This window comes from Zalophus californianus, chromosome 5 (assembly GCF_009762305.2).
Source record: "Zalophus californianus isolate mZalCal1 chromosome 5, mZalCal1.pri.v2, whole genome shotgun sequence".
NCBI lineage: Eukaryota > Metazoa > Chordata > Mammalia > Carnivora > Otariidae > Zalophus > Zalophus californianus.
This window is the reverse complement of record NC_045599.1, coordinates 54397974-54421971: the sequence shown is the minus strand read 5'-3', so window position 1 is coordinate 54421971 and position 23998 is coordinate 54397974. Positions and strand designations below refer to the sequence as shown.

Below are 23998 nucleotides of genomic sequence, written 5' to 3'. Positions count from 1 at the left end.
ATATAAAGGAAGCTGTCAGTCCTATAAGGATTGCTACTGGCTTTTAATTCTTCAGGTAGAGAAAGTTGTAAAAAAGAAATTCTAAGAAGAAAGCTTGGCTTTTTTAAAAAGTCTGTAATTTTATTAATTGATAAATATAAGTAAATAATATTTTACAATATATTCTTGTTAAAACTTCAGTTTTATTTGAAGTAATATCCATAGCTAGCATATATAGAAGCCAAACCATTTTTCTCCAATTATGTTAAATGAGTAGTCAGAATTCTGTTTGAAAAAGCTTTCTGGTCTAATATAGTAAGTTGTTGAAAACTGGTATTTTATCACTTAACTGATAAATATTAATTTGGATATAAACTAGCAAAGAAGGGTTTTGAATGTAAAACTAAAACATAAAGTAGACCAACTTTCTCAACCAAATAAAGACCTAAATCCATAAAGACACTGAGGCCATGAGGAATAAGGTTAGAAAGATTTCTATATTCATATTCTAGAGCAAATTCACTAACAAAAATTACAGTGAAAATTTAAAAGGCATTTGGATTAGTTACATATTCGGTGGCCTGAGACAGTTAATGCATATAATATCAGAATCTGCCACTTCAGTAAGAGACTGAAAACATACGTTATTAGGTATACCTTGAGAGCCCAATGAACAGTAATAAAAAGTACTAAATTAATATATAGGATAAATAGGTCATCTCTATCTACCCAAAGACTAAGCACAAACCAGAAAAAATCTACAAATTGAAGAATTTTGTTAAAGGAAGACAGGATGGAATAGACTGAAATACTGAAAATAGAGGGAGATGACTGACTACACTGCTCTTAATCCAAATGGAAGCACCAAAGAGGGTAAACGCAAGCCTCTTGTGTCTTTACAGCCACTTAAACGTCACTTAAAATTGCAAGTTTTGAAAAAGAGCTTCCTTATTACTGGTATATTCCTATGCATACTCGGAGGAAATGTTCCAGAAAAGGCACCATAATAAATTCAATCCATCTACGGAATCTAATCATTTAAGATACTGGAGCACTTCTACTTCCTTCTTTTTTAAAAAGATATACTTTAAATATAAAAGTGTCAAAGTTCCAAACAGTTTATTCTCTGGCTTTCAGCCAGAGCTCTCCAGTCTTTGTGGCAAAGCACTCATCTGTTTGCTTTCACAGTGGGCTGTAATGAGACCTGCAGTTGAAGCCCCAGGAAGAGCAAGCTCTGAGCAAGCTCTGAGCAGGACCCCTCTTCCACAACTGCTGGCATTCCAAGCCTTCAGGCTATGCGAAGAAGCATGCCACGAGCCCCAGGCATTTCAAACAAAGCGATTTCTAACATTTTTCCTGCCTGCAGGTGTTGAAAGAACGCAGTCATGATGCAGTTGTTTAAGCACTGGTTTTTGGCTCTGGTCTTCTCAGTGTTTGTAAAAAAAACATTCCAATATCCAAGTGGCCTAATGATAGTACTGGCAAATTACTGATCATGAAAAACTATTTTAAAAACACAGAATAAGCAAAAATATTGTACACTCCCTGAATGGACAGCTGTGAAAACCATATATTATAAAAATATTTGAATTTAAGGCCTTTATTTTTTACAATATACCCACAGATGAACTGGCTACATTTATAATTTCACTTACAGATCAACTGTTTAGATTTCCATAAGTATTTCCAATGTTATAAGAAATAGATTGGATTCCATCTCCTTAGCAAAATACCCCCTTCGTAAATGCTGAAAAGACATTTGCAGATGAGATGGTAACTACAGATATAAATTACTTTGCACTTCGTCTTAATTTGTTAACCAAGTAAATCTTGGGAGAGAGGAAGAAACAGAAAATTGGGAGCAGTAAGACACTCTGAGAAACTCAGATAAAAGAATCTAACTAGGTAGGAGATAAGAACACCCAAAGCACAAATTGTTCTCTTATACTGAAAATATAAGTGCCTATAACAGCTCTGCTAATTATGCTAGAGAAGTAGGGATTTTAAACAAATTTTCAGCCAGTGTTAGGCAGTTAACAAATCATTTAAGATTTGATTAGCATCTTGTCAATCTATATAAGGTCAAGAAATCAGAGAAAGAAAGATTCCAATTTGTCTCTTGTAAATCATAGCTCTTAGAGATTCTCAACCCCAGGTGTATGTTAGGAATCAGACAGGCTGCTTAAAACCAAACCAAACCAAAATTATGCTCGGCCTCACACCCTGAGAATCTGGTTTAATTGGTTTGAGGTGGGGCCTGACAAATATATCTATTTTAATTTTCCATGTAGTTCTAATGCGTAACCAAGGTAGAAAACTTCATTTACCCAATACTCGTTGAATTTATTATATGCAAATTATATATTCTTTGTATATTAACCTAATTTAAAAAATACGTAAATCATATTTATACTCCATCCCCCATCTAAAAATTGGTGACCTAGTATAAATGTTTAAGACATGTTAGCACCTTTGTTCTCCCCTATTTTCTATTTATGTGTACATATATCGCTGTGTGCCTCTATGTTTAGACTTATCTAGAAGGATTTTCATTAAATTGTTGACCATGGGTTTTTTCTTTGGCATTAAGACTTAGAAGAATTTTTCGTTTCTTCTGCACTTTGGTTTTTTTAAAATACGATGTATCATTTTATAAAAAGGGTACCTTTAAAGTTTCAATTTCAAGACACTAAAGCTCTCATCTTAAAATTTTAAAACAGTAAGTTAACACTTTTATCTAAAGCCAGAGGAGCTAGTAAATGTATTTAGAAAACTATATTTTTCAAACCTTAGACATACATACTATGAGTTATTTCTGATGGAGTTTTTTCTTCTCAAATTCAAAACAACAGTCTTATTCTTAATAACAGAGGATTTTGACAATATGTAATATACTTACACAGACTCTGCATCCTTTTCCTTTTTAATTATCCCTGGCAAACCAAAAGTCTTTCTTTTCCTTGGTTTTACACCTTAAAATAAATATATGTTGTTACAGAAAAAATAACCGTTGCGGATCAATATATTTATGAATACATTTTGTATCTTGACACATAATTTGCTTATGTCAATACTAAATTTGGATGCAAGAAATAGAAGTGTCAACTGCTAAACCCTAACATTTGAATCAGAGTCACAATCTGTTTAGACTTTTCTTAATTTAATATAGTCTGTTATGCACCAAAAGGTTATAGAACATTCACTTGATCAATAAAATTCTCTTTTCCTCTAAGTCTCCCCTAAATTACCTCAGACAAAATAAGTATTTGGAGATGTCTTAAAACGTCAAAGAAAGTACATTATTTACTAAATTAGATTCTGTTATAAATGCAAGTCAAGTCTTGTTTCCTGTCTGGAAGGTCACACAATATAAACGTGTTGTTTTAAAAAAAAGATGACACAACAGTGTCATTAACAGTAAACACGGAAAACATATGGCATACTTTTGCCCATATATTATCTTTAATATAAACAATGTTGTAAGCTGATTCTACCATAAATGAGAAACAAAGATCATCTTTGTTTTGCCTAATATAGCAGTTCTTCCTCCCTCTTCTTGCATGACAAATTTATTTTTTAGAGATCAGTCATGCTATTGATTGTTGATGGAATTCAGCATTTAAAGCTTAGCTGCTTACTCTGACAGCCAGGCATACCTAAGATAACTCCGCACCATACAGATGAGGAAATTCAAGGGTAGTTTTTTGTTTTTTTAACTCAATGTTATACAGCTACTAAATACTATAGCCAGGATTATAATTCAGATGTTTTAGAACAGGGTACTTGCTTTCATACAAAACTAATTCCCTAAATCATACATTTGTATAAGCATGTTATAGTATTTTAAAACTCAAATACATTTTTCTTCTCACAGAGTATTATTTACTATCTAATTTTTTTTTTATTTCAGTTATTTATTTGAGAGAGAGAGTACAGTGGGGCGGGGGGGAGAAGGGAGGGAATTTCAAGCTGAGCACAGAGCCTGAAGTGGGGCTCCATCTCACAACCCTGAGATCAGGATCTGAGGTGCCACCCAGGTGCCCCTACTATCCACATTTTACAACAAAGAAAGCTGAAGTACAGAGAACTTAAATAATTATTGCTTACAGGAACTTAAGAAGTTAGGAACTATAAGAAGTCTAGACACCAGGGCACCTGGGTGGCTCAGATGGTTAAGCGTACAACTCTTGATTTCAGCTCAGGTCGTGATCTCACTCCACTTTACAACTTGGGGTTGTAAACTCAGGTCATGATCTCAGCTCAGGTCATGAGATCTAGCCCAGCATTGGGTTCCACACTGGCTGTGGCACCTCCGTAAGATTTTCTCTCTCCCGGAACTAGAGTGTATTATGCTAAGCGAATTAGGTCAGTCAGAGAAAGACAAATACCATATGATTTCACTCATATGTGGAATTTAAGAAACAAAACAGGTGAACATAGGGGAAAGGAAGGAAAAATAAAATAAGATAAAGAGAGAGGGAGGCAAACCCTAAGAGGCTCCTTTTTTTTTAAGATTTTATTTATTTATTTGAGAGAGTGAGAGAGAGAGTGCACAAGTGGGAGGGGATGGGCAGAGGGAGAGGGAGAAGCAGACTCCCCGCTGAGCAGGGAGCCTGATGCAGGGCTCAATCCCAAACCCCGGGATCATGACTTGAGCCCAAGGCAGATGCTTAACTGACTGCGCCACCTAGGTGCCTCGTGACTCTTAGATACAGGGAACTGAGGGTTGCTGGAGGGGAAGTGAGTGGGGGGATGGGGTAACTAGGTGATGGGCATTAAGGAAGGCACTTGATGTAATGAGAATTGGGTATTACATGCAAGTGATGAATCACTAAATTCTACCCCTGAAACTAATATTACACTATATGAGATCTTGAATTTAAATGAAATCTTGAAAGAAAAAAAAAAATTCTCCCTCTCTTTCTCCCCCTCTAACCCTCCCTGCCCCACCCCCATCTTAAAGAAAAAAGTCTAGGCACCAGAGCCCCTGATTTCTCCAATGAGAACCTTATACACAACAGCAAACCTTTTCTCCAAATTCTTACATAAATGTTGGAAGAAAAAATAGAAGATTGTTTTCAAATTACTTCTAGTAGCTCACAAAGTGAGATACATAAAATATGACAAAAATAGGTATCTCTTAGGTTTCATACTATGAAAATCATCCATTTAAACAGGAAGAGGGGTAGCTGGCTGGCTCAGTCAGAGGAGCATGGGACTCTTGGTCTTGGGGTTGTAAACTCAAGCCCTACGCTGGGTGCATAATATCTTTAAACAAACAGGAAGGGTTGTGAACCCTTTCTCCAAGTCACATCATCACTCATTTTGAATGACAGTAATAATAACATTAATATATAACCTCATTAATTACTGAAATGTTTCTCACTTTAGAATAAGTCTACTGGGGCCCCGGGTGGCTCAGGCGTTAAGTGTCTGCCTTTGGCTCAGGTCATGATCCCAGGGTCCTGGGATCGAGCCCCACACTGGACTCTCTGCTCAGCAGGAAGCCTGCTTTTCCCTCTCCCACTCCACCTGCTTATGTTCCCTCTCTCGCTGTGTCTCTGTCAAATAAATAAAATAAAAACTTAAAAAAAAAAAAGAGTAAGTCTTATACATAAATGTGTAGTGATCATTTTCATATTTATGACGAGAATGTTTAAAATGGATGTCAATAAAGAAAACAATCTCAATGTATATTTGAAAATAAATACATGTTGGGGCGCCTGGGTGGCTCAGTTGGTTAAGCGACTGCCTTCGGCTCAGGTCATGATCCCAGGGTCCTGGGATCGAGTCCCACATCGGGTTCCCCGCTCGGCAGGAAGCCTGCTTCTCCCTCTCCCACTCCCCCTGCTTGTGTTCCCTCTCTCGCTGTGTCTCTGTCAATTAAATAAATAAAAATCTAAAAAAAAAAAGAAAGCTCAGCAGACAATTAAATTTCTTAAAAAAAAAAAGAAAATAAATACATGTTGTATTTAATCTTTTAAGATATATACTCTAACACACTCAATATTCCTTTGGGCAAACCTACTGTTTATTTATTAAGTAAAGAATATTATCTGGAGGTCTTGAAACCACATTCAGATGTTCTGTATCACTCCACAGACAGGCTGACACCAAGGGATAACAGCCACTCTTTACTTATTCAATAACAGAAGATATTAGCTAGTTAACACTATTACAAGTAGTCAACTTACCTTCAACTGCACTAGCAGGGTCACACTCTTCAAATTCAATGAGGCCTAAACAAACAAAAAAACAGATGAACAACTGCTAGTAAAAATTAAAAAGAAAAAAAGGCAAGTTGATGGAAAGCAATCAGATCAGATCCCATTACAGCTTTTTTAACTGACCTGACATGTGTTCTAGTGTTATCTGATAGCATTAATTAAAATATCAATAATTTTAAAATTCAAATAATCCTAACAGTGACAAAAACTGAGACGATCCTATTATTATGATCACAATTTACTGAAAACCTTTTATATATGATACTATAGAACCGGAGACACAAACCTAATCTGTAGTTTCTGCTTTCAAGGAGCTTGCAGGATACTTGAGAGAAAACAAGCATAATAAAAGGCAGTTGCTGAATTCCTGGTTTTGTTAATAGGGAGGGCAGGGGGACCAACATAGTAAATACTACTAGAATGTAAGCTTGCGAATTTGTCTGTCTAGTAGACGACTGTGAACTGGCAAATAATAGGTCTTTAACAAATATCTGCTGAATAAATAAATGCACTAATTGCATAGTAGCTAGGTGGTGATGCTCTAACTGTACGGTGGGTCAAGGAATGTGAACTTGTAGTTTGCAGGTAATGGGAAGAGTTTTCATGTGAGGTGATACACACATGCCCCTGCAAAGTGGCTTACAAGAAAATTAATTTAGCACTGGTATGAGGGATAGACTACAGAGAGGAAGAAGATGATAAAATAGAAATCAGCTGAAAAACAAAATAGCCCTAAAATAACAGATCTGCTAAGACTAGCCTTAAATCCCATATAATGGTATATTTCATTTACATGGAATACTAAATTATTTAGGTAGTAAGAAAGTTAGCAAAAGCATGAATCATTGTTCTACTGAAACATCCCCAAAGCTAAGTATCAGACTAAAAAATTATCTTCTGTTAAACTGTCATTTTAGCCCTGTTTTTTAATACTTAAATTTATGCAAGTCCAGTATTTTTCTATTAGCAATAATCGTGCCTCGGATAAACCTCATTGGCTATGATACTGCCACTGCACAAAGCTAAGTCCAGTATTTTTCTGAAATAACTTATGAATGGTAATAGGTTCAACATATTATTTCAAAAAATTTAAAAATAGAGCTTGAAGAGTAGAAAATGGAAGATTTTGTTATTGGTTCTTTTGAGACGTTAAGTTTAACTGTACCTATGATAGTTCATAATCAGAGTTCTCATTGATGATCCCATTACAAAAGAAAGGCACTGATTAACAAGAAAGATTTCTCTACAAGTAGGAACACCTAAAAATACTGGCTAAAATGTCCTTCTTCCTGATCCCAAATCTAAGGTCTACTTCTTCAGTTCCGGTTTCTATTCAAATACAGTACTTTAACATTTAGGGATAAGCAAAATACTTTTAAAAAAACTCAAAAGAAGTGAGTTGATAAAGTCCTAATCAATTAATTAGCAATACCTTTCTTACTACAGTATTCTTATGATATATATCATGTGACCAAAAAAAAGAAAAAAATACATTCACTACTTCCATCCAAAAAAGCCTTAGAATCAGAACATGGCCTAATTAAAAATTTAAAGACTTCAAGTCCACTCTGCAAATCTGGAAGCTAAGAATTCATTATATTGAGCTTGTTGTAAAAAAAAAAAATCCATTAGAGGCTTAAGTTAACAGTTTACAAAGAGATGAAACTGAAAGATCTATAAAGGTAAAGAACTGTAGTATGTCCATCTGATAATTAGCAACTAGCTGATGTAAAAATTATGAAGAATGAAATATCTCTACCTAAATTACCAACAGTTTATTATGTATTATTAGCTTTATCACTTACTAATAAACCTTAAGAGACTATGACAACTTATCAAATAAATCTGAGAGCTCCTACAGTTACGTATCACATAATCTGTGCCCAGTAACTATTTACAGAATCTCAATTACTCAGGCTATGGGCTTATTCTAGAGAGGAAAAACAAAACAAAAAATCAATACCAAACAAATTGCATTATTTACAAATATTTTAAAATAGAGTATCTAGAAAGACTTTTATAACATTATCTTAGCAAATATGATATATATATTTTTAAGATCTTTGGATGCTTTCATATAAATGGAAATAGCAAAGGCACCCCTTAACTCTACCAAAGTTCCCTCCAACAGAATTGTACACTTTCTTCTCACAAAACCTTTTTCCTATACCAGATATATCTCAATTGCTTTTCCCTTTATCTTTTCTAAACACCCTCTTAAAATTCATTTGGAATAGGGAAATGTCCAATAAAAATAAACTGTTCAAAATCACAAACATTTCTGAAATATAAGATGCCAGATCCTTTCAAATTGTAAAATACATATAAAAGTTTTACACTGAGTACCTTCAGCACATAAGCTTTTCTATTAAAGACAGAAATGTGAAGTTTCTGGTATAGTAAAACTAAAAATACCTTTAAAAAATTAACTCATGCACGAAAAATATTTCTTTATTGAATGGCACATGTTCCACATGCCACTTCACACAGCAAAGCTGTGCATGCCTGGCTCTGTGCCAGCTGCCAGCTCAGCTGGATATCAATGCGCATTCTGACCCCCTTGCAGCATGTCACTTCTGAAATGTTTCACAAGTAGAAAGTTTATTCAGCATCTCCCTCAAATGAAGTCCACTGCCCATCATTCTGCTATTTAATCATAAGACAAGTTACTTTTTTTGACAGTCCCAAAGCCAGAGTGAGACTCAGAAAGAATAGTTTGCTACAACTGGAATCTCAACTGTTTTAGGCTCAATTAATTCTGTTGTCAAAATAAGTAACTGCTCTTAGCACTTAGATTTTAGGCTGGGCCACAAGGGCAATTTAATTTGTATAAAAGCAAATAAGACCATGTTGGCTCTGTCTCCGGATGCTCTTTTACACATTATATAAAAATGCCATCATGAGTTCAATTAAAGGCAGACCTCCACGAGGTCAACAATAAAGTAAAACAATTCTTACAGAGGATTTTTCTTTAATCATCAGGTAGGAATAAATTATTGCTACAAAAAAAAAAGAGAAAGTCAACAACCTAAAGAATTCATCCAATTCTAATTTGGATCAAAACTTTTAAGAAATATTACAGGAGGAGAGACAATTTAACAGCAATCTTCAATCAACACATTTTATGGATGAGGTACAGTATTTTAAAAAGTAAAACACTTAATAGTTCCCACTGTTTTGAAACCAATTCTAAATCAGGGCAAATTTGCAACTCTATCTAGTTAATAACTGGCCTGAAAACTGAAATAGTAAGTCTGGGCTACACAAATCAAGCATTTTTCTGCATATGCCCAACTCAAAACATAGAACACTTGGTTCTATTAGAAGCCAAAATAAAATGTATGAACATGCCCAGATCCCAAAGTCTAATATTAAGAATGATGATAAGAGGGGGTAGGGAGGGAACTATGACAACAGGAGAGTGGGAGGGAAGGAGGAGATGGGGTGGGGAGGGGAGAGTTAGTCATAATAATGGAAGTCAATGACTAAATTTTCAAGTTTGCTCCTGGGCCTGTAGAATGCCACACAGCCACATTCCTAGATGCCTGGGACGGTGAACTCAGGCAAGCTAACATGAAAAACAACATCAAACTCCAGCTTATGGTGATGTACAAAGGGCATGGAGGCTCAAGTTCTGGTTTTGCCACCTGCTTGCTGGCTAATTACCTTAAACTAGTTACTCTACTTGAACTTAGGTCATGTCTTTTTTTTTTTTTTTTTAAAGAGAGAAAGAGATTGAGAGCATGAGCTAGGGCATGGCAGAGGGAGACTCCCTGCTGAGCACGGAGCCCAACACAGGGCTGGAACCCACAACCCCAAGACTCATGACCCCAGCCAAAATCAAGAGTCGGACGCTTAACCGACTGAGCGACCTGGATAGGTCCCCCTAGGTCATATCATTTTCATAAATGCTATGGTAGAAAATAACCTTTTGCCGTTATTTGCTTTTCCTTTCTCTACAAATACCCATACACACATACAGTTTTTTTTTTCTTTTTTAGCTTGTTAAATCATTTGAAAGTTAAGTTGCAACATTAATTCCCCTTCACTTCAGGAGTATTTCTTTTAATAAAGAGCTTGTAGAAAGAATTCTCTCAATCCAGTGGTTCCAAATCCCAATACCTACTTGAATCTCCTATGCAATGCTCCCTGCTTACGAATCATCTAGAGAGCTCATTAAATCACAAATTGCTGCCCCCATCTCCCCAGTGTCCTATTCAGAAAGTCTAGGTTGATGCTCAGAATGTGCATTTTTAACAAACTCCCATGTGACTGTAGATGGTCCTGGGATCACACTTCGAGAACTACAGTCTGAGGGAACCCTTGGGTCCATTGCCAGATAATTCACTAATTCTAGACAGTGCTTCTCCAATTTTACTCTATATATAAGCTGCCCGGGGATCTTATTAAAATGCAGATTCTTTAAATAAATAAAATGCAGATCCTTTTTCAGTAGGCCTGGGTAGGGTTTGAGATTCTGAATTTATAACAAGCATCCAGTGATAAAATGCTATGGATTCTGAACAATGGCTGCACATTAGACTCCGATAAGTTTTAAAATATAGTGGTATCAAGGATCCACCACCTTAGACCACTGAAATCAGAATTTCTGGGGCAGTGAACTGTCTATACATTTTTTTTAAAAAGAGACTGGCGGGGGGTACCAAGAGGGAGACACAGAGACAGAAAAAGTAAGGAAGGAAGGGAGAAATGAAAAGGAAAAGAAAAATTTCCACTACTGATTCTCGTATGTTCCCAAGGCTTAAGAATCAGTGATGAGGCAAACTTAGGAACCACGGTCTTAAATGAAAAATAGTCAATTTCAATACTGAAATTTCAGTCACTGTAAAACTTCATAAACTTTCAAAATTTCATCTAGTTCTCCAAACACAGAATCTTAACAGTGAAATATAATCTCCTACATATCCAAAATCTGACACTACCTCCATATCTGACATACCTCCTAGACTGAGTCATGTTTTTACCCTCTGTGATACTGATAAAACCTAGGGTGATTATACCCAGCTCACTCTATCTCTTTCCTGGGAACTTCCCCCTTCTCCACAAGTGGTACAGAAGCCATGTTTATACTATATGACCTAGTCAGAACTGACTAAATTAGAAAAATTACCTGATCCAAGATTACCTGGACCAGATTATTTCTCCCAGAAATCTGTAAAGGGACTAAAACCTGGGTTAATTCTGAGCTGTGGCTGCAATTAAAGAACAAATAGAAATACCTAGAAATTACAGAGAGGTCACCTTATGTCACATGCCTGGAAAAACAAAGAAAGCCATTGTGCAAAGAAAAAAATAAAGCAGTAGAAATAAACAGAATGAAGGAAAAATGATACTTAGGGTTCCTACAGGTTTAGGTTTCCTTCTGCAGCCTGGCTATATTCCTGATTTTGGAGATCTCAGTTTCTTTCCAATAAATTTCCTTTTAAGTTCAAAGTGGTTTAAGCTAGCTTTTTACATATTGCAAAAAGGACTAAAACTCTGCCCTTGTTATTATGCACATGTAAAAACTGTAATCAGCTTACCTTACTTTTTTACTTCTATTTTGCTGCCAGTGTTTATACATTTAACATTTTTAGTGGCTACTTCAAATTAATGAAATAAGCTTTTCTTAAACAAACCCTGCTCACATTTTAATCTTTACTTCACAATTTAGGATTATTATTATAAGAATGAATTACTATGCTGTGATATGACTGCAGATGGAGTTAGTGCAAGGTATCAGAATAAATCATTTCTGAACCCAAAAAGAAGAGCAGAATCAGCTTTTGAAAAAAGATTATATACTATTATGAGGTACACAATTCCAATGCAGTATGACACACCTACTACTACATCCCATAGAAAGTATACTTTCTAACACAGGGGTAGGCAAATATTTTCTGCAAAGAGTGAAACAGTGAGTATTTTAGACTTTGTGGGCTATAACATCTGTCACAACTCCTGACCTCTGCTGTTATAGTACGAAAGGTGCCACAGACAATACACAAACAAGTCAGAGCGACTGTTCAAAACAACTTCTATGGACAATGATATCTGAATTTTCTACTTTTTGTGCATTACAAAATACTCTCTTGATTTTTTTCTCCCAATCATTTAAAAACGTAAACCAAATTCTTTGCTTGTAAGTCTCTACAAGCTGCTATAACCCAACTCAAAAATAAGCAGCACCAAACTTAACTCAATGGCCATAGTTTGCTGATTCCTGCTCTAAAAGATATAGAAGAAAATCATTATCAGGTTCCATATACATCCCACGGGCAGAGTTCTATGCCTCTGCCCTGAGTGGCTAGATACAACAGGTAAACGTATACTTCTTCACAGAAGTTTTTTTCTATGTTACTTTTCTATGTTACTTTTTCTGTTTTTTTTTTAAGATTTTATTTATTTATTTGAGAGAGAGAATGAGATAGAGAGAGAGCATGAGAGGGGAGAAGGTCAGAGGGAGAAACAGACTCCCTGCTGAGCAGGGAGCCCGATGCGGGACTCGATCCCGGGACTCCAGGATCATGACCTGAGCTGAAGGCAGTCGCTTAACCAACTGAGCCACCCAGGCGCCCTCTATGTTACTTTTTTAGAGAGCTCTTTTCTTTTACTCTCTATTTGTGCTAATCTACATTATCTTCTTTCCTAATCATCATCATGAAAGAGGAGGATTCCTCTAAGTCATTCCCCCAAGCTATGAAATAGGAAACGCAAGAAATCACAACCTAACTGGTGTGGTCTGTGGGTCTTTTGTCTCTTCTTAGCTATTTTTAATTTTGCTTTCTACACAAGCACTTTGCTTCTCTGATTTAAAAAAAAAGAACACTTTGGTCGGGGGAGTGGTAGGAAGCTCTATTTGTACATTTGGCATTATTCCAAATCCTTGAGAGCTCTACAGAAAGATGACCTTAGATTTTTAAAAAATTATTTGCTTTACCCTATATTTTAAAATAAAAAACACAGGGATGCTGGGGTGGCTTAGTTAAGTGTCCAACTTGATTTCAGCTCAGGTCGTGATCTCAGGGTCCTGGGAGAGAGCCCCCCCACTTTGAGCTCCACCCTCAGCAAGGAGTCTGCATAACAGTTTCTCTCCCTCTCTCTCTGCCCCCCCCCCACTCACGCCCTCACACGCACGCGCTCTCTAAAATAAACAAATCTTTGGGGCGCCTGGGTGGCTCAGTCAGTTAAGCGTCTGCCTTCGGCTCAGGTCACGATCCCAGGGTCCTGGGTTGGAGCCCCGCATCAGGGTCCCTGCTCCTTGGGAAGCCTGCTTCTCCCTCTCTCACTCCCCCCTGCTTGTGTTCCCTCTCTTGCTGTCTCTCTCTGTCAAATAAATAAATAAATCTTTAAAAAATAATAAAATAAAATAAATCTTTAAAAAAAAATAAAATAATAAACATAATATAGAAGCTAAAATTCTCCAAGTATTTAAACTAATCAATCAATTTCATTTAGCCAGTATGACCACAGGAATCTTATTTTTCCTTTTTCATTTGTGGCTGTTTTTCATGTGTACCTTTCTCAGGATTTTCATATTTTTATCTTTACACAGCATAATCCCTGGAAGTCCTCAAATGAGAGCTATAAACCTATATTATCATATAATGAAAATACAGGTAAGTTTTTAAGCAAAATCTTTTATTTAAACATATTATATACTGGCCTACCAACTTTTTAGGTTATTTATCCTTTTGTTTCTTATAAATGGAAACTTGCTTAACTTTCATGAATTATAAAAAGCATACAGCAAAATTAGCAGAATGACTATAAAACAGGAAACTCCAAAAATATGGTTTTAATTTCCTTTGGCAATTAAACTACATGAGAATGGCCAGACATACTAGGATGTCATTAGAACACAGAAAGATATTCACAATTAAAAAACACCTGTTTATTCATAACCCTTCAGACCACAGGCACTTTGATATTCAAAGCATCTACTTACACTGACTCTAACTCCAGAAGAGCCAGTAGTACTTAAAAAGTAATGACAAAAACAGTGTGGAGGTTCCTCAAAAACTTAAAAATAGAACTACCATATGATCCAGCAATTCCACTTGTAGCTATTTATCTTAAGGATTCAAAATCACTATCTCAAAAAGATATATACACTCCCATGTTCACTGCAGCCTTATTTACAATAGCCAAGTTGGCATAACAACCTAACTGTCCACTGACTGGGTAAAGGAAATGTGTTGTATATATACAATGGAAAATTACATAGCCATTAAAAAAAAAGAAAGAAATCCTGCCACATGCAACAATATGAACGGACCTTGAGGACATAATGCTAAGTGATTAAGTCAGAAAAAAACAAATACTGTATGATCTCACTTATATGTGGAATCTAAAGAAAACCAAACTCACTGATACAGTTAACAGATTGGTGGTTGCTAAAAGTGGGAGTTGGGGAGTGAAGAGTGGGTGAGATGATTAAAGATGGTCAAAAGGTACAAACTTCTATTATAAGTCCTGGAGATGTAATAATAATACAGCACGGTGACTACAGTTAACAACACTGTATTGTGTATTTGAAAGCTGCTGAGAAAGTAGTTCTTAAAAGTTCTCATGACCAGGAAAATAACTGTGTAGGGATGTATGTTAAAACTTATTTTGGTAATCATTTCTCATATACATACATCAAATCATTACATTGCACATCTAAAACTAATACAATACTATATGTCAATTATATCTTAATTTTTTATTTTTTTAAAGATTTTCTTTATTTGAGAGTGTGTGTGCGTGCATGCGTGCATGAGTGGGGAGATGGGGAGAGGGAGAGGGACAAGCAGACTCTGCATGGAGCCCCATGGGGGCTCAAATCTCACAACCCTGAGATCACAACCTGGGCTGAAACCAAGAGTCAGACGCTTAACTGACTGAGCCACCCAGGTGCCCCATCTTAATTTTTTAAAAAGTAATGACAAAAACAGCACTTCATATAATAAGTAGTATAAAAATAGTCTCAATGAATAGGAAAAAAAGTTTTAATGTTCTCAAAGTGTTTGATTTACATAGGAAAATTGGACATAAAGTTAAAGGTTGTATCTTTGAATAACTAAAGAAAAAATGGTCATTTTTCAGCGCAAGAAAAATAGGTTAATTTTTAGATATATAAATTTTTTAACAAACTTGTTTTCTTTTTAAAATATAAATCCCACAGGATGAAAACTAGTTTAAGAAGGAATTCATCCACCAGAGAAGGCCCTTACAAAACAAGAGAAATAAAATATTAACAGCAATTAGCAGTTCACACAATTGAATGTTAGAATACATCTCACAAAACAAAATCCTTTAAGTCTATGAATTCCATACAATCAAATGCAAATTTTTAAGTATATTATTTTTCTGAGAAACACAAAATTTTCATCACTGAAACAGGCCCCCAGACTCAATTTGTTCAGGTGCCCATAAGCTGAACAAATACAAAGAAAGAGCTATTAACTAGTCACCCATAGCAAGCCAACTAGAGAAGTAATATTTATTCCACCCACTCCACTCCGACACCATTCTTTCTTTTTAAAGTTAGTTCTAGGATCACTTTTTTTGAAAATCAGTCATTTATAGTCACAGTGTCAACAGTCACCCTAAAACAGTCACCTAATTCTTGGCTTAGTGATTATTCCAAGAAAGTCCATGTCATCACCATTCCTGGCCTTACCATTTAGCTACAGGGATCTTCTACATGTCACAATATATCCTGAGGCCAGTAAATTTAAATTTATAAAAGAAACAGTATCTATTAGTAGCTACCTACTTATCAGAAATGTATTAGTTTTAACATAGCATTTAAGTATTCAATAAATGTTACATTATCTCATATAACCCTCAGAACCCCATGAAGAAATACTATTATTATCCCCACTTTACAGATGAGAGCAATGAGGCTTAAAAATTTCACTGCTAGTAAAGAACAGACCACAAACTACAGGGCTAAGTAATACTACAGATAAAAAAATAACTGAAATTTTTAAAAAGATTTTATTTATTTTAGAGAGAGAGAGAGCATGTTCAAGCACAGGCTGGGGGAGGGGCAGAAGAAGAGGCAGAGAATCCCAAGTGAACTCCACGCTGAGCACAGAGCTGGACTTGGGGCTCGATCCCATGACCCCTGAGATCATGACCCAAGGCAAAACCATGAGCCAGACACCCAACCGAGACCCCCAGGTGCCCCTAAAATAACTGTAATTTTTATTAGGATAATTAGATTCAGACAGTTGTAAAAAAAAAAAAAAATACAGAGAGATTCCTTGTACACTTTGCCCAATTTCCTGCAATGATAACATTTTGCAAAACTACAACATAATGTCACAAACAGGATACCGATAATAATACAATTTACTGATCTTGTTTAGTGTTCTAAGGCACTTTTAGTCGGGCAATACAGCTTTGCTTTTATCTATCAGCACTTCTCAATGCTCTATATAAAAACTGTATTTGTTCTCCAACTGTTTTTACCTCTCTTAACTGGTCTTCACTTAAAATTTAATCTTTTTTTTTTTTTTTAGAGCGAGACAGGGGGTCGGGGCAGAGGGAGAGCGAGAATCCTAAGCAGGCTCCACACCCAGCACAAAGCCTGACACAGAGCTTGCTCTCACGATCCTGAGACCATGACCTGAGCCAAAGTGAAGAGTCAGACGCTTAACCAACTGCGCCACCCAGGCGCCCCATAATTTAATCTCTTTATAAGGAATTTTAGGGTTTAACACTTTTCTGTAGTTACATATCTCAACATCCTCATTCTCTTTATATATGTGAACTTACTCAGTTCTATTCTAATTTCTCCAAAGCACAGGCCCTGGTGTCAAGAATCCTGGCATTTTACCATCTGCTCTGCCATGTACTAACTTCGGCAAATCATTTAACCTTTCAACATTTCCCTCATCTTTAAAATGAGAATAATAGTACCTACTTCAAACAGCTGTTGAAGATCAAAATTTGCCTGCAAAGTGGTTGGCACATTACATGGCAGAGAGTAAGTCTCACTAAACTTTAACCATAATTATGTACTAGTCCTCACCAAGACTCTTCTAATAGCAATAGCAAATCTATCCACTGCAACCTTCCCAACATCCTACCTTTACTATGATATGTCCATTTGTTCACTCACTCAACCAAAATGTACTGTTCACCCATAAAGAAGATAAACAGATGAATCAAATACAGAACTTTTATTCACATCTGCACAATTATTAAAATTTAAGGTAGACAGCACCAATAACAAAGGAGGGGAAAAAAGTACAGTTCAAGTTCTCTGGCACTTTCGATGGAGGAAGTAGCAAATGACCTGGGTATTTAAGAGTTTATTTGCTTGACAAATAGGAAGATGTGGAGCAGGAAGGAAATGGGATATAGCATTTCCTAGAATAAGAATATAAGGGCAACTAAGGTACCAAGAAGGAAAAGGGGCATGTATAGGAAACAGCAAGCAGTTCCAGTTGGCTACAGTGAAGGCTAATAACAGAAAAACTAAAGACTAGTCAGAGCAGATCCTGAAAAGCTTTAAATCCAAATCCAGAGCCTAAATTTCATTCTGTCTATAATGAAAAGTCAAAGATTTAGGAGTAGTGCAATTATAAGTTCATAATTGTATAGTCAAAATATGAATGTGATGTATAACATGTAAAATGGATTAGAGAAGAAATCTCTACTGTCCCAGTATTCAGAAACAAAATGCTGCAATTGAACAGGTAGGTAGAGAAAGCATGAAAAGAAAATTTGAAGGGAAAAATATTAAGTGAACCAATGATATGAAAATTAATAAAATCTGAATAGAAAAAGTGAAGATTTAGGTTACAAGCCTTAGTTCTGGGAACTGCACTAAAGAAAAATGGCTCCCAGACTTCCTGACAAATCACTTAACCATTTTCCTCAATTCCAAACCGTATTTTCTTTACTAGGCTGAATTATTTTTACCTGTAGAGTGAAACAAATATCTTACAAGAACATGGTATCATAACCAATAAACAAAATCAAGAAATCTGGAAGACTATGCTGAGCAGAGCAAGACAATGGGCTTAGTACATTTGATAGATCATAACATGCTTATTAAAAGTTAAAGATTCAGGATACTGTCATTATTTGTTCATAAAACAGGAACCAGGATTCCTGTATTCATTTGTTCACTGGTTATCTCCAGTGTGTAAAACATTGAATGTTTTAGAGCATGCAACAAATATATAGGTAATATATTCAACATATATATATATATATATATATATATCCAACATATATATATAGTCAACATATGTATGCAACAAATATATATATAAGAAAATTTTACAAGTTATTAAATTTTATGAAAAGTTCTCTGTTGACCTCAATGCTCTGAGGGCTCAATATTCTCTCCCACCTTCCTCTTACTAAAATGCCTCTGTTCATAGGGAATATTGACAATGATATTGCAATAGTGTTGTATGGTGATAGGTAGTAGCTACACTTTTGGTGAGCATAGCATAACCCACAGAGAAGGTGAATCACCATGTTGCACACATGAAACCAACATAACACTGTGTCAACGTCCATAAACTTAAAAAAATTTTTTTAATTAAAAATAAAAAATAAAATAAAAATAATAAACTGGGCTTCTGTTGCTAAGCCTTTGAAAAATGTAAATAAATGACAACATATTAATTAAGGTTATAACAACCACTTTAATATTAAATTATTAACCACTAGAGGCCAGAATAAAAATATTAATTTAACATATCATCGGACACAAAGTAAATGATACTTGGTATTTTACAGATTTTTAGGTATCTCCTAAGCTCCACTTTGCAGTTTGGGAAATTAAAATATATTTGTTGCTAGATGCGAGATTTGTATACATTTACTTACAGAGTTTATCTTTTTTTTTTTTAAGATGTTATTTTTATTTATTTGACAGAGAGAGAGAACACAAGCAGGCAGAGCTGCAGGCAGAGGGAGAAGCAGGCTCCTTGCCAAGCAGAGAACCTGACGTGGGATTCGATCCTAGGACCCCGGGATCACGACCCGAGCTGAGGGCAGATGCTCAACCAACTGAGCCACCCACGCGCCCCCAGAGTTTGTCATCTTACCAGGTCTTTCCTTCCCAGTGCCTTTTGACTCAGCAAATTTTTGAATCAAGCTTTCAACTGTAGTATTAGCCATGTTATTTATAAATTCTTCATGGACCTATTAAAATGAAATGAAGATATTTTTTCTTTTTCCATCAAAAATTCTTATTGTATTTCAGACAAAACTTGCACAAAGAAATTAAAATTCCTTGCACTAAAATATGTGTTTTTTTTTGACCCAAAGCCTTTGAGAGCTTTCATTTACCTAACATGCTCTGTTACCTTGTAGTGTTAGTAGACCTGTGGGTATCAACCAGTTTACATGAACCCCTGAAGATACAGCCCCACAGTCTTTAGAAGTCAAGGAAGTTTACTATCCTCATCTTTGAATGCTTTAGACACATAATTCTTATGATAAATTAAAACTTATATAGATCTCTAATAATTTTTAGATCCTTAATAATAAAAAATACCAGACCTCATCTTTACTCTATTTCATGCACTCCAAACTGTCATAATTAAATTGCTTTTATATTTGTGGGGAAAAAAATTTTTTTCTTAAAGATTTTTTTGTTTTTAAGTAATTCCTATACCCAACGTGGGGCTCGAACTCACAACCCCGAGATCAAGAATCATATGCTTCACCAACTGAGCCAGCCAGGAGCCCCTATTTTTGGAAAATTTCTAAGTACAAGTTCTTTTTTTTTTTTTTAAGACTTTATTTATTTGAGAGAAAGTGCAAGCGAGCACAAGAGGGAGGGAGAGGGAGAACCAGACTCCCTGCCGAGTGGGGAGCCCAACACGGGGCTCAATCCCAGGACTCTGAGATCATGACCTGAGCTGAAGGCAGACGCTTAACCAATTGAGCCACGCAGGAGTCCCAAAAAATCCAGTTTATTTTAAATTTAATACATGTAAATACACATTCTTACCTGAATGTGTATTTACCTAAAAAAAAAATTGAGTTTTGGATTTTTAAAGAGTCATAAATGAACATAAAATTTTCATGAATCAGTTCTTCAACAAAAGGAAAAACTTACCTGGGCTATTTGCAAATGAATTTCCTTTACAGCATTTGACAAGGATTCTATAATTTCCTTTATGTGAATGAGATGAGCTTCTTCAATATCTTGAAACTTCTGGAAAACAAATATGAAAAGTTACATATATACATAAAAAATACACACACTCTGAAATCAAAACTTTTTAACATTATTATTTTTTTAGGTAATCTCTACACCCAACGTGGGGCTCAAATTTGACCCTGAGATGAAGAGTCACATGCTTTACCACTGAGCCAGACAGATGCCCCTGCAATCAAAAGACCTTTTAAATCATCTCAATACAGCTAACCAAATTTAGTGAATTAACATTATTATGTAATGTTTAACAATACTTCTAGACAAATGGATCCAATAAATATACGGAAATGTTTAACTTTTTAATATATTAACTTTTTGTTATGCCATTTCTCAGGCATGTATGAACTTGTTCAGAGTTTGAAGACACCACAATTAAAATCTATAATTACAGTCAGAAAATTGGAAGGAGATCCAAATGAGAAGTGTCACAAAAGCCAAGGCAGAAGTGTTTCCAACTGAAGAGCAGTTAGTTGGCAGAGCAAAAGCTACTGTTTACTTCTGAAGACTTTATAATCTAGCCCGAAGACTCTCAAAGTGTCTTTCTAATCCTTGAAATATTAATACATGGCCTTCAAAAGAGGTAATCTATGGTCAAAGAAATACAGAAAAGCCTGTATACTCCATCTCAGCAGTTCTCAACAGAAGGTGGGGATACATCCAGTCACCAGGAAAATGTTTTCAAACTATAGAATGCATAGATCCTCTACTATGCCCTGGGGAATGGGAGTGGAAAAAGATGAGAATGTTGTTTGGAAAAAATTCCCAGGTCATTCTGATATTTATTCCCCGGGAAGAAAACCACTGCTTGACTTGGTTTCCAATAAACAAATTAAGAAGCCTAAGAAATACTGAAATAAAACATGTTTCATTTTGCTTAACCCAGTGTTTTCCAAATTTCTTTGACCACACAGTCCTTTGTGTTTTTCTTCTTCTCTGAGTATCTATTGATATCTCACACAACAATACTATTCCTCAAAACAGGATTTGGGAAATGCTGAACTAGCTATTTTCAAACAAAATACATTTGTCATTTCGACTGCACAAACCTGATTACCCTTTTTTTTTTTTCAAATTTAATCAGTTCTAAGGAATAGGCCTAAATGCCTTGTTATTTTTTCTGGTTAGATTAGATTATCAAATTAAGTTTCCTCACCCCATATTTAATACACAATTTTCTTTAGCACTGAGTTATGTGATCAGAAAATCACTAAGCTAAATGATCATATTCATTGATCACAAGGGTTTGAACTTTTTAAAAAAAATCAGTAATGGTGAAATTATAGTTTTGGCAATAATGTAACAATAGTTCAAAAATTTCAATCAATTTTATTCATGAGAAATGGTGGAGTTAAAATGTCTTGCTTTCACTAAATTTGACCAAATCAATGAGAATTTCAAGATTCTGAATTACTTTCTTAAGAAGTGAGGAATACCCACAGAAGCATGATTCTATTTTATGTTCCTATTATAAGAATTTGCCTTCAGCTTAAATTTCTGCAATTTAATGAATAAGGTATTTTCTCACAGACTGGTTAAGACCCAAATCCAGAAAAGCTAGGTCAAACAGCCACAAATTTCATACGGATAAGCCCTAATTCCAAGAAAACTGTGCCACCTTCATTCTCTTTTGAAAGAGCTACACTGAATAAGACATATCCTTAATTATTTAAAAATATCTTGAAGCATGAAGCCACACAAAAACTCAAAGCGTGATTTAGATGCAATTTAGAAACTGTGCTGGGTTTTTTTGGGGGGGGTAGGGGATCTGCTAAATATCACAATTCCTCAGAATTAGTGATGACTAAACATAGAGTAATTCAACAATGGGACTATAGTCTCTAGTATTTGGATATAAATAAATGAACTTTCTTGAACAAATCAGACTTTTCCTCCTTGCAATTTCAAATTCACCACATTCATATGTATTGTTACATTAATTTTTTTAAAAAGTACAATTTTGGGGACGCCTGGGTGGCTCAGTCGGTTAAGCATCTGACTTTTGATTTCAGCTCAGGTCATGATCTCAGGGTTCTGAGATCGAGGCTCACAAAAGGCTCCACGCTCAATGGGAAGTTTGCTTGGGATTCTCTCTCCCCGTATGTCCCTCCCCCGGCTCCACTCACATATTCTCTCTCTTAAAAAAATAAATAAATAAAAATAAAAAATTAAAAGTACAATTCTGTCAGCCACTCTAATACATAAAAGCACCCTAATACTAAAAGTCCCTAATCTGAAGTTGTTGTTTAAGCAAATCTCAAAGCTTCCTTGAATGAGCCATCTGTTTAAACAAAATCTTCATATTCTTTCCAGTTCTTAAGTGTCATTAAATAATAGTAGAAAGCATAAACAAAGAAAATTCACAATTTTAATGTTTTTTCCTAACCCCAAATGAAAATAATTAAATCACAGTACTCCAAATAAATCCTAACCTCCTTCATCCCACAGACTCAACTTCTTTTCCCACTAGTAAATATAGGTCCTGTCACCCAAATCTGATTTTCACTAGACTGACAGTGAATCAGGTCAACATGCTTGGCCTGGAACAAAGAAAGATGGAAATGTAAAAGAATTCTTTTCACTTCTAAATAACTGAAATTAAAATTTAAAGTATACTATCCATTAAGAAATGATAGCCCATTTTGCCGTTGTACTAGTCTGACAGACAGACAGAGACGAAGAGGGAACATGAGAGAGAACAAACATACACACATTAGCACAGTAAACCATCACCTTTACTTAAAAGCAGCATGGTTATACATCTGCTCAAATATATTAATGTCCCCATCTTGGAAGTAGCAGAATAAACAAAATGCCAATGTGGAAAAAAAAAAAGTAATGAAAAAATAGAAAGAAATGAGAGGGAAAGATGAGCGCTCAAAATTCTTTCAGAACACTTTTATAAAATAATAGGAACGAATAAAAAACTGACTCTAGCAAATTCTAATTTTTCCAAATTAAATAGCTGAAAGGTACACATTTTCTGACAGAAACTAATCACACTGATGCAAAATTAATGAACCAGTAATTGTCTTATAAACAAGTGTTCCTAAGGATTCAAAAGCCAAAAGAACACTTGCTGAAGTCTACAATAATGCTGGTTGCTATAGAAATTGAAGTTTTTTCTCTCACTAGAGTTAGAGGCTCATTTATTACAATTAACTAAACCCTTCTTGAAATACTATCATTTCCCAGCTGCCATGACATTATACTTCCCAGTTTTCTTCCTTGTCTGGCCTCTCCTACTTGGGTCTCAGCATCCCTTCTTTTACCAAACTGTCAATGATGGGTCTCTCAGAGCTTGGCCCTTTCTTCCCTACACTCTACTGAAAGATGATGTCATTATGGCTTTGAGTACTGGCAAGCCCTTATTTTACACAAGCTCATAATCCTTCATTCAAAACTCTGGGACCAGATGTTTCAGAGTTCAAACATTTTGAATTTTTAAAATAAAGGTAATGTGGTGTTGTTACCGTATACTGCAAGCAGGATTTGCAGTGGCATCTCTGTATCAAACACGTTAATATTTCTAAAGGAAAACATGTATATTCGATGTTGGTAGGATAAAATTAATAGCCTTACATTAGTTGTGGTCAAGTTTTGCTGCCAA

At 35.4% G+C, this 23998-nt stretch overlaps 1 protein-coding gene and 1 pseudogene across 1 annotated transcript in view; both read right to left on the bottom strand.

The window, feature by feature from the left end:
* Nucleotides 1-23998, bottom strand: part of FCHO2 (FCH and mu domain containing endocytic adaptor 2) — a 123906-nt gene that overhangs the window by 43496 nt on the left and 56412 nt on the right. Inside the window, exons 7-10 of the mRNA XM_027604888.2 lie at nt 20290-20388; nt 19271-19367; nt 6174-6218; nt 2879-2951 (exon numbers count right to left, since the gene is read on the bottom strand). Coding sequence (XP_027460689.1) covers nt 2879-2951; nt 6174-6218; nt 19271-19367; nt 20290-20388 — 314 coding nt within the window. The remainder of the gene's footprint in view (nt 1-2878; nt 2952-6173; nt 6219-19270; nt 19368-20289; nt 20389-23998) is intronic.
* Nucleotides 7053-7230, bottom strand: LOC113930122 (annotated as a pseudogene).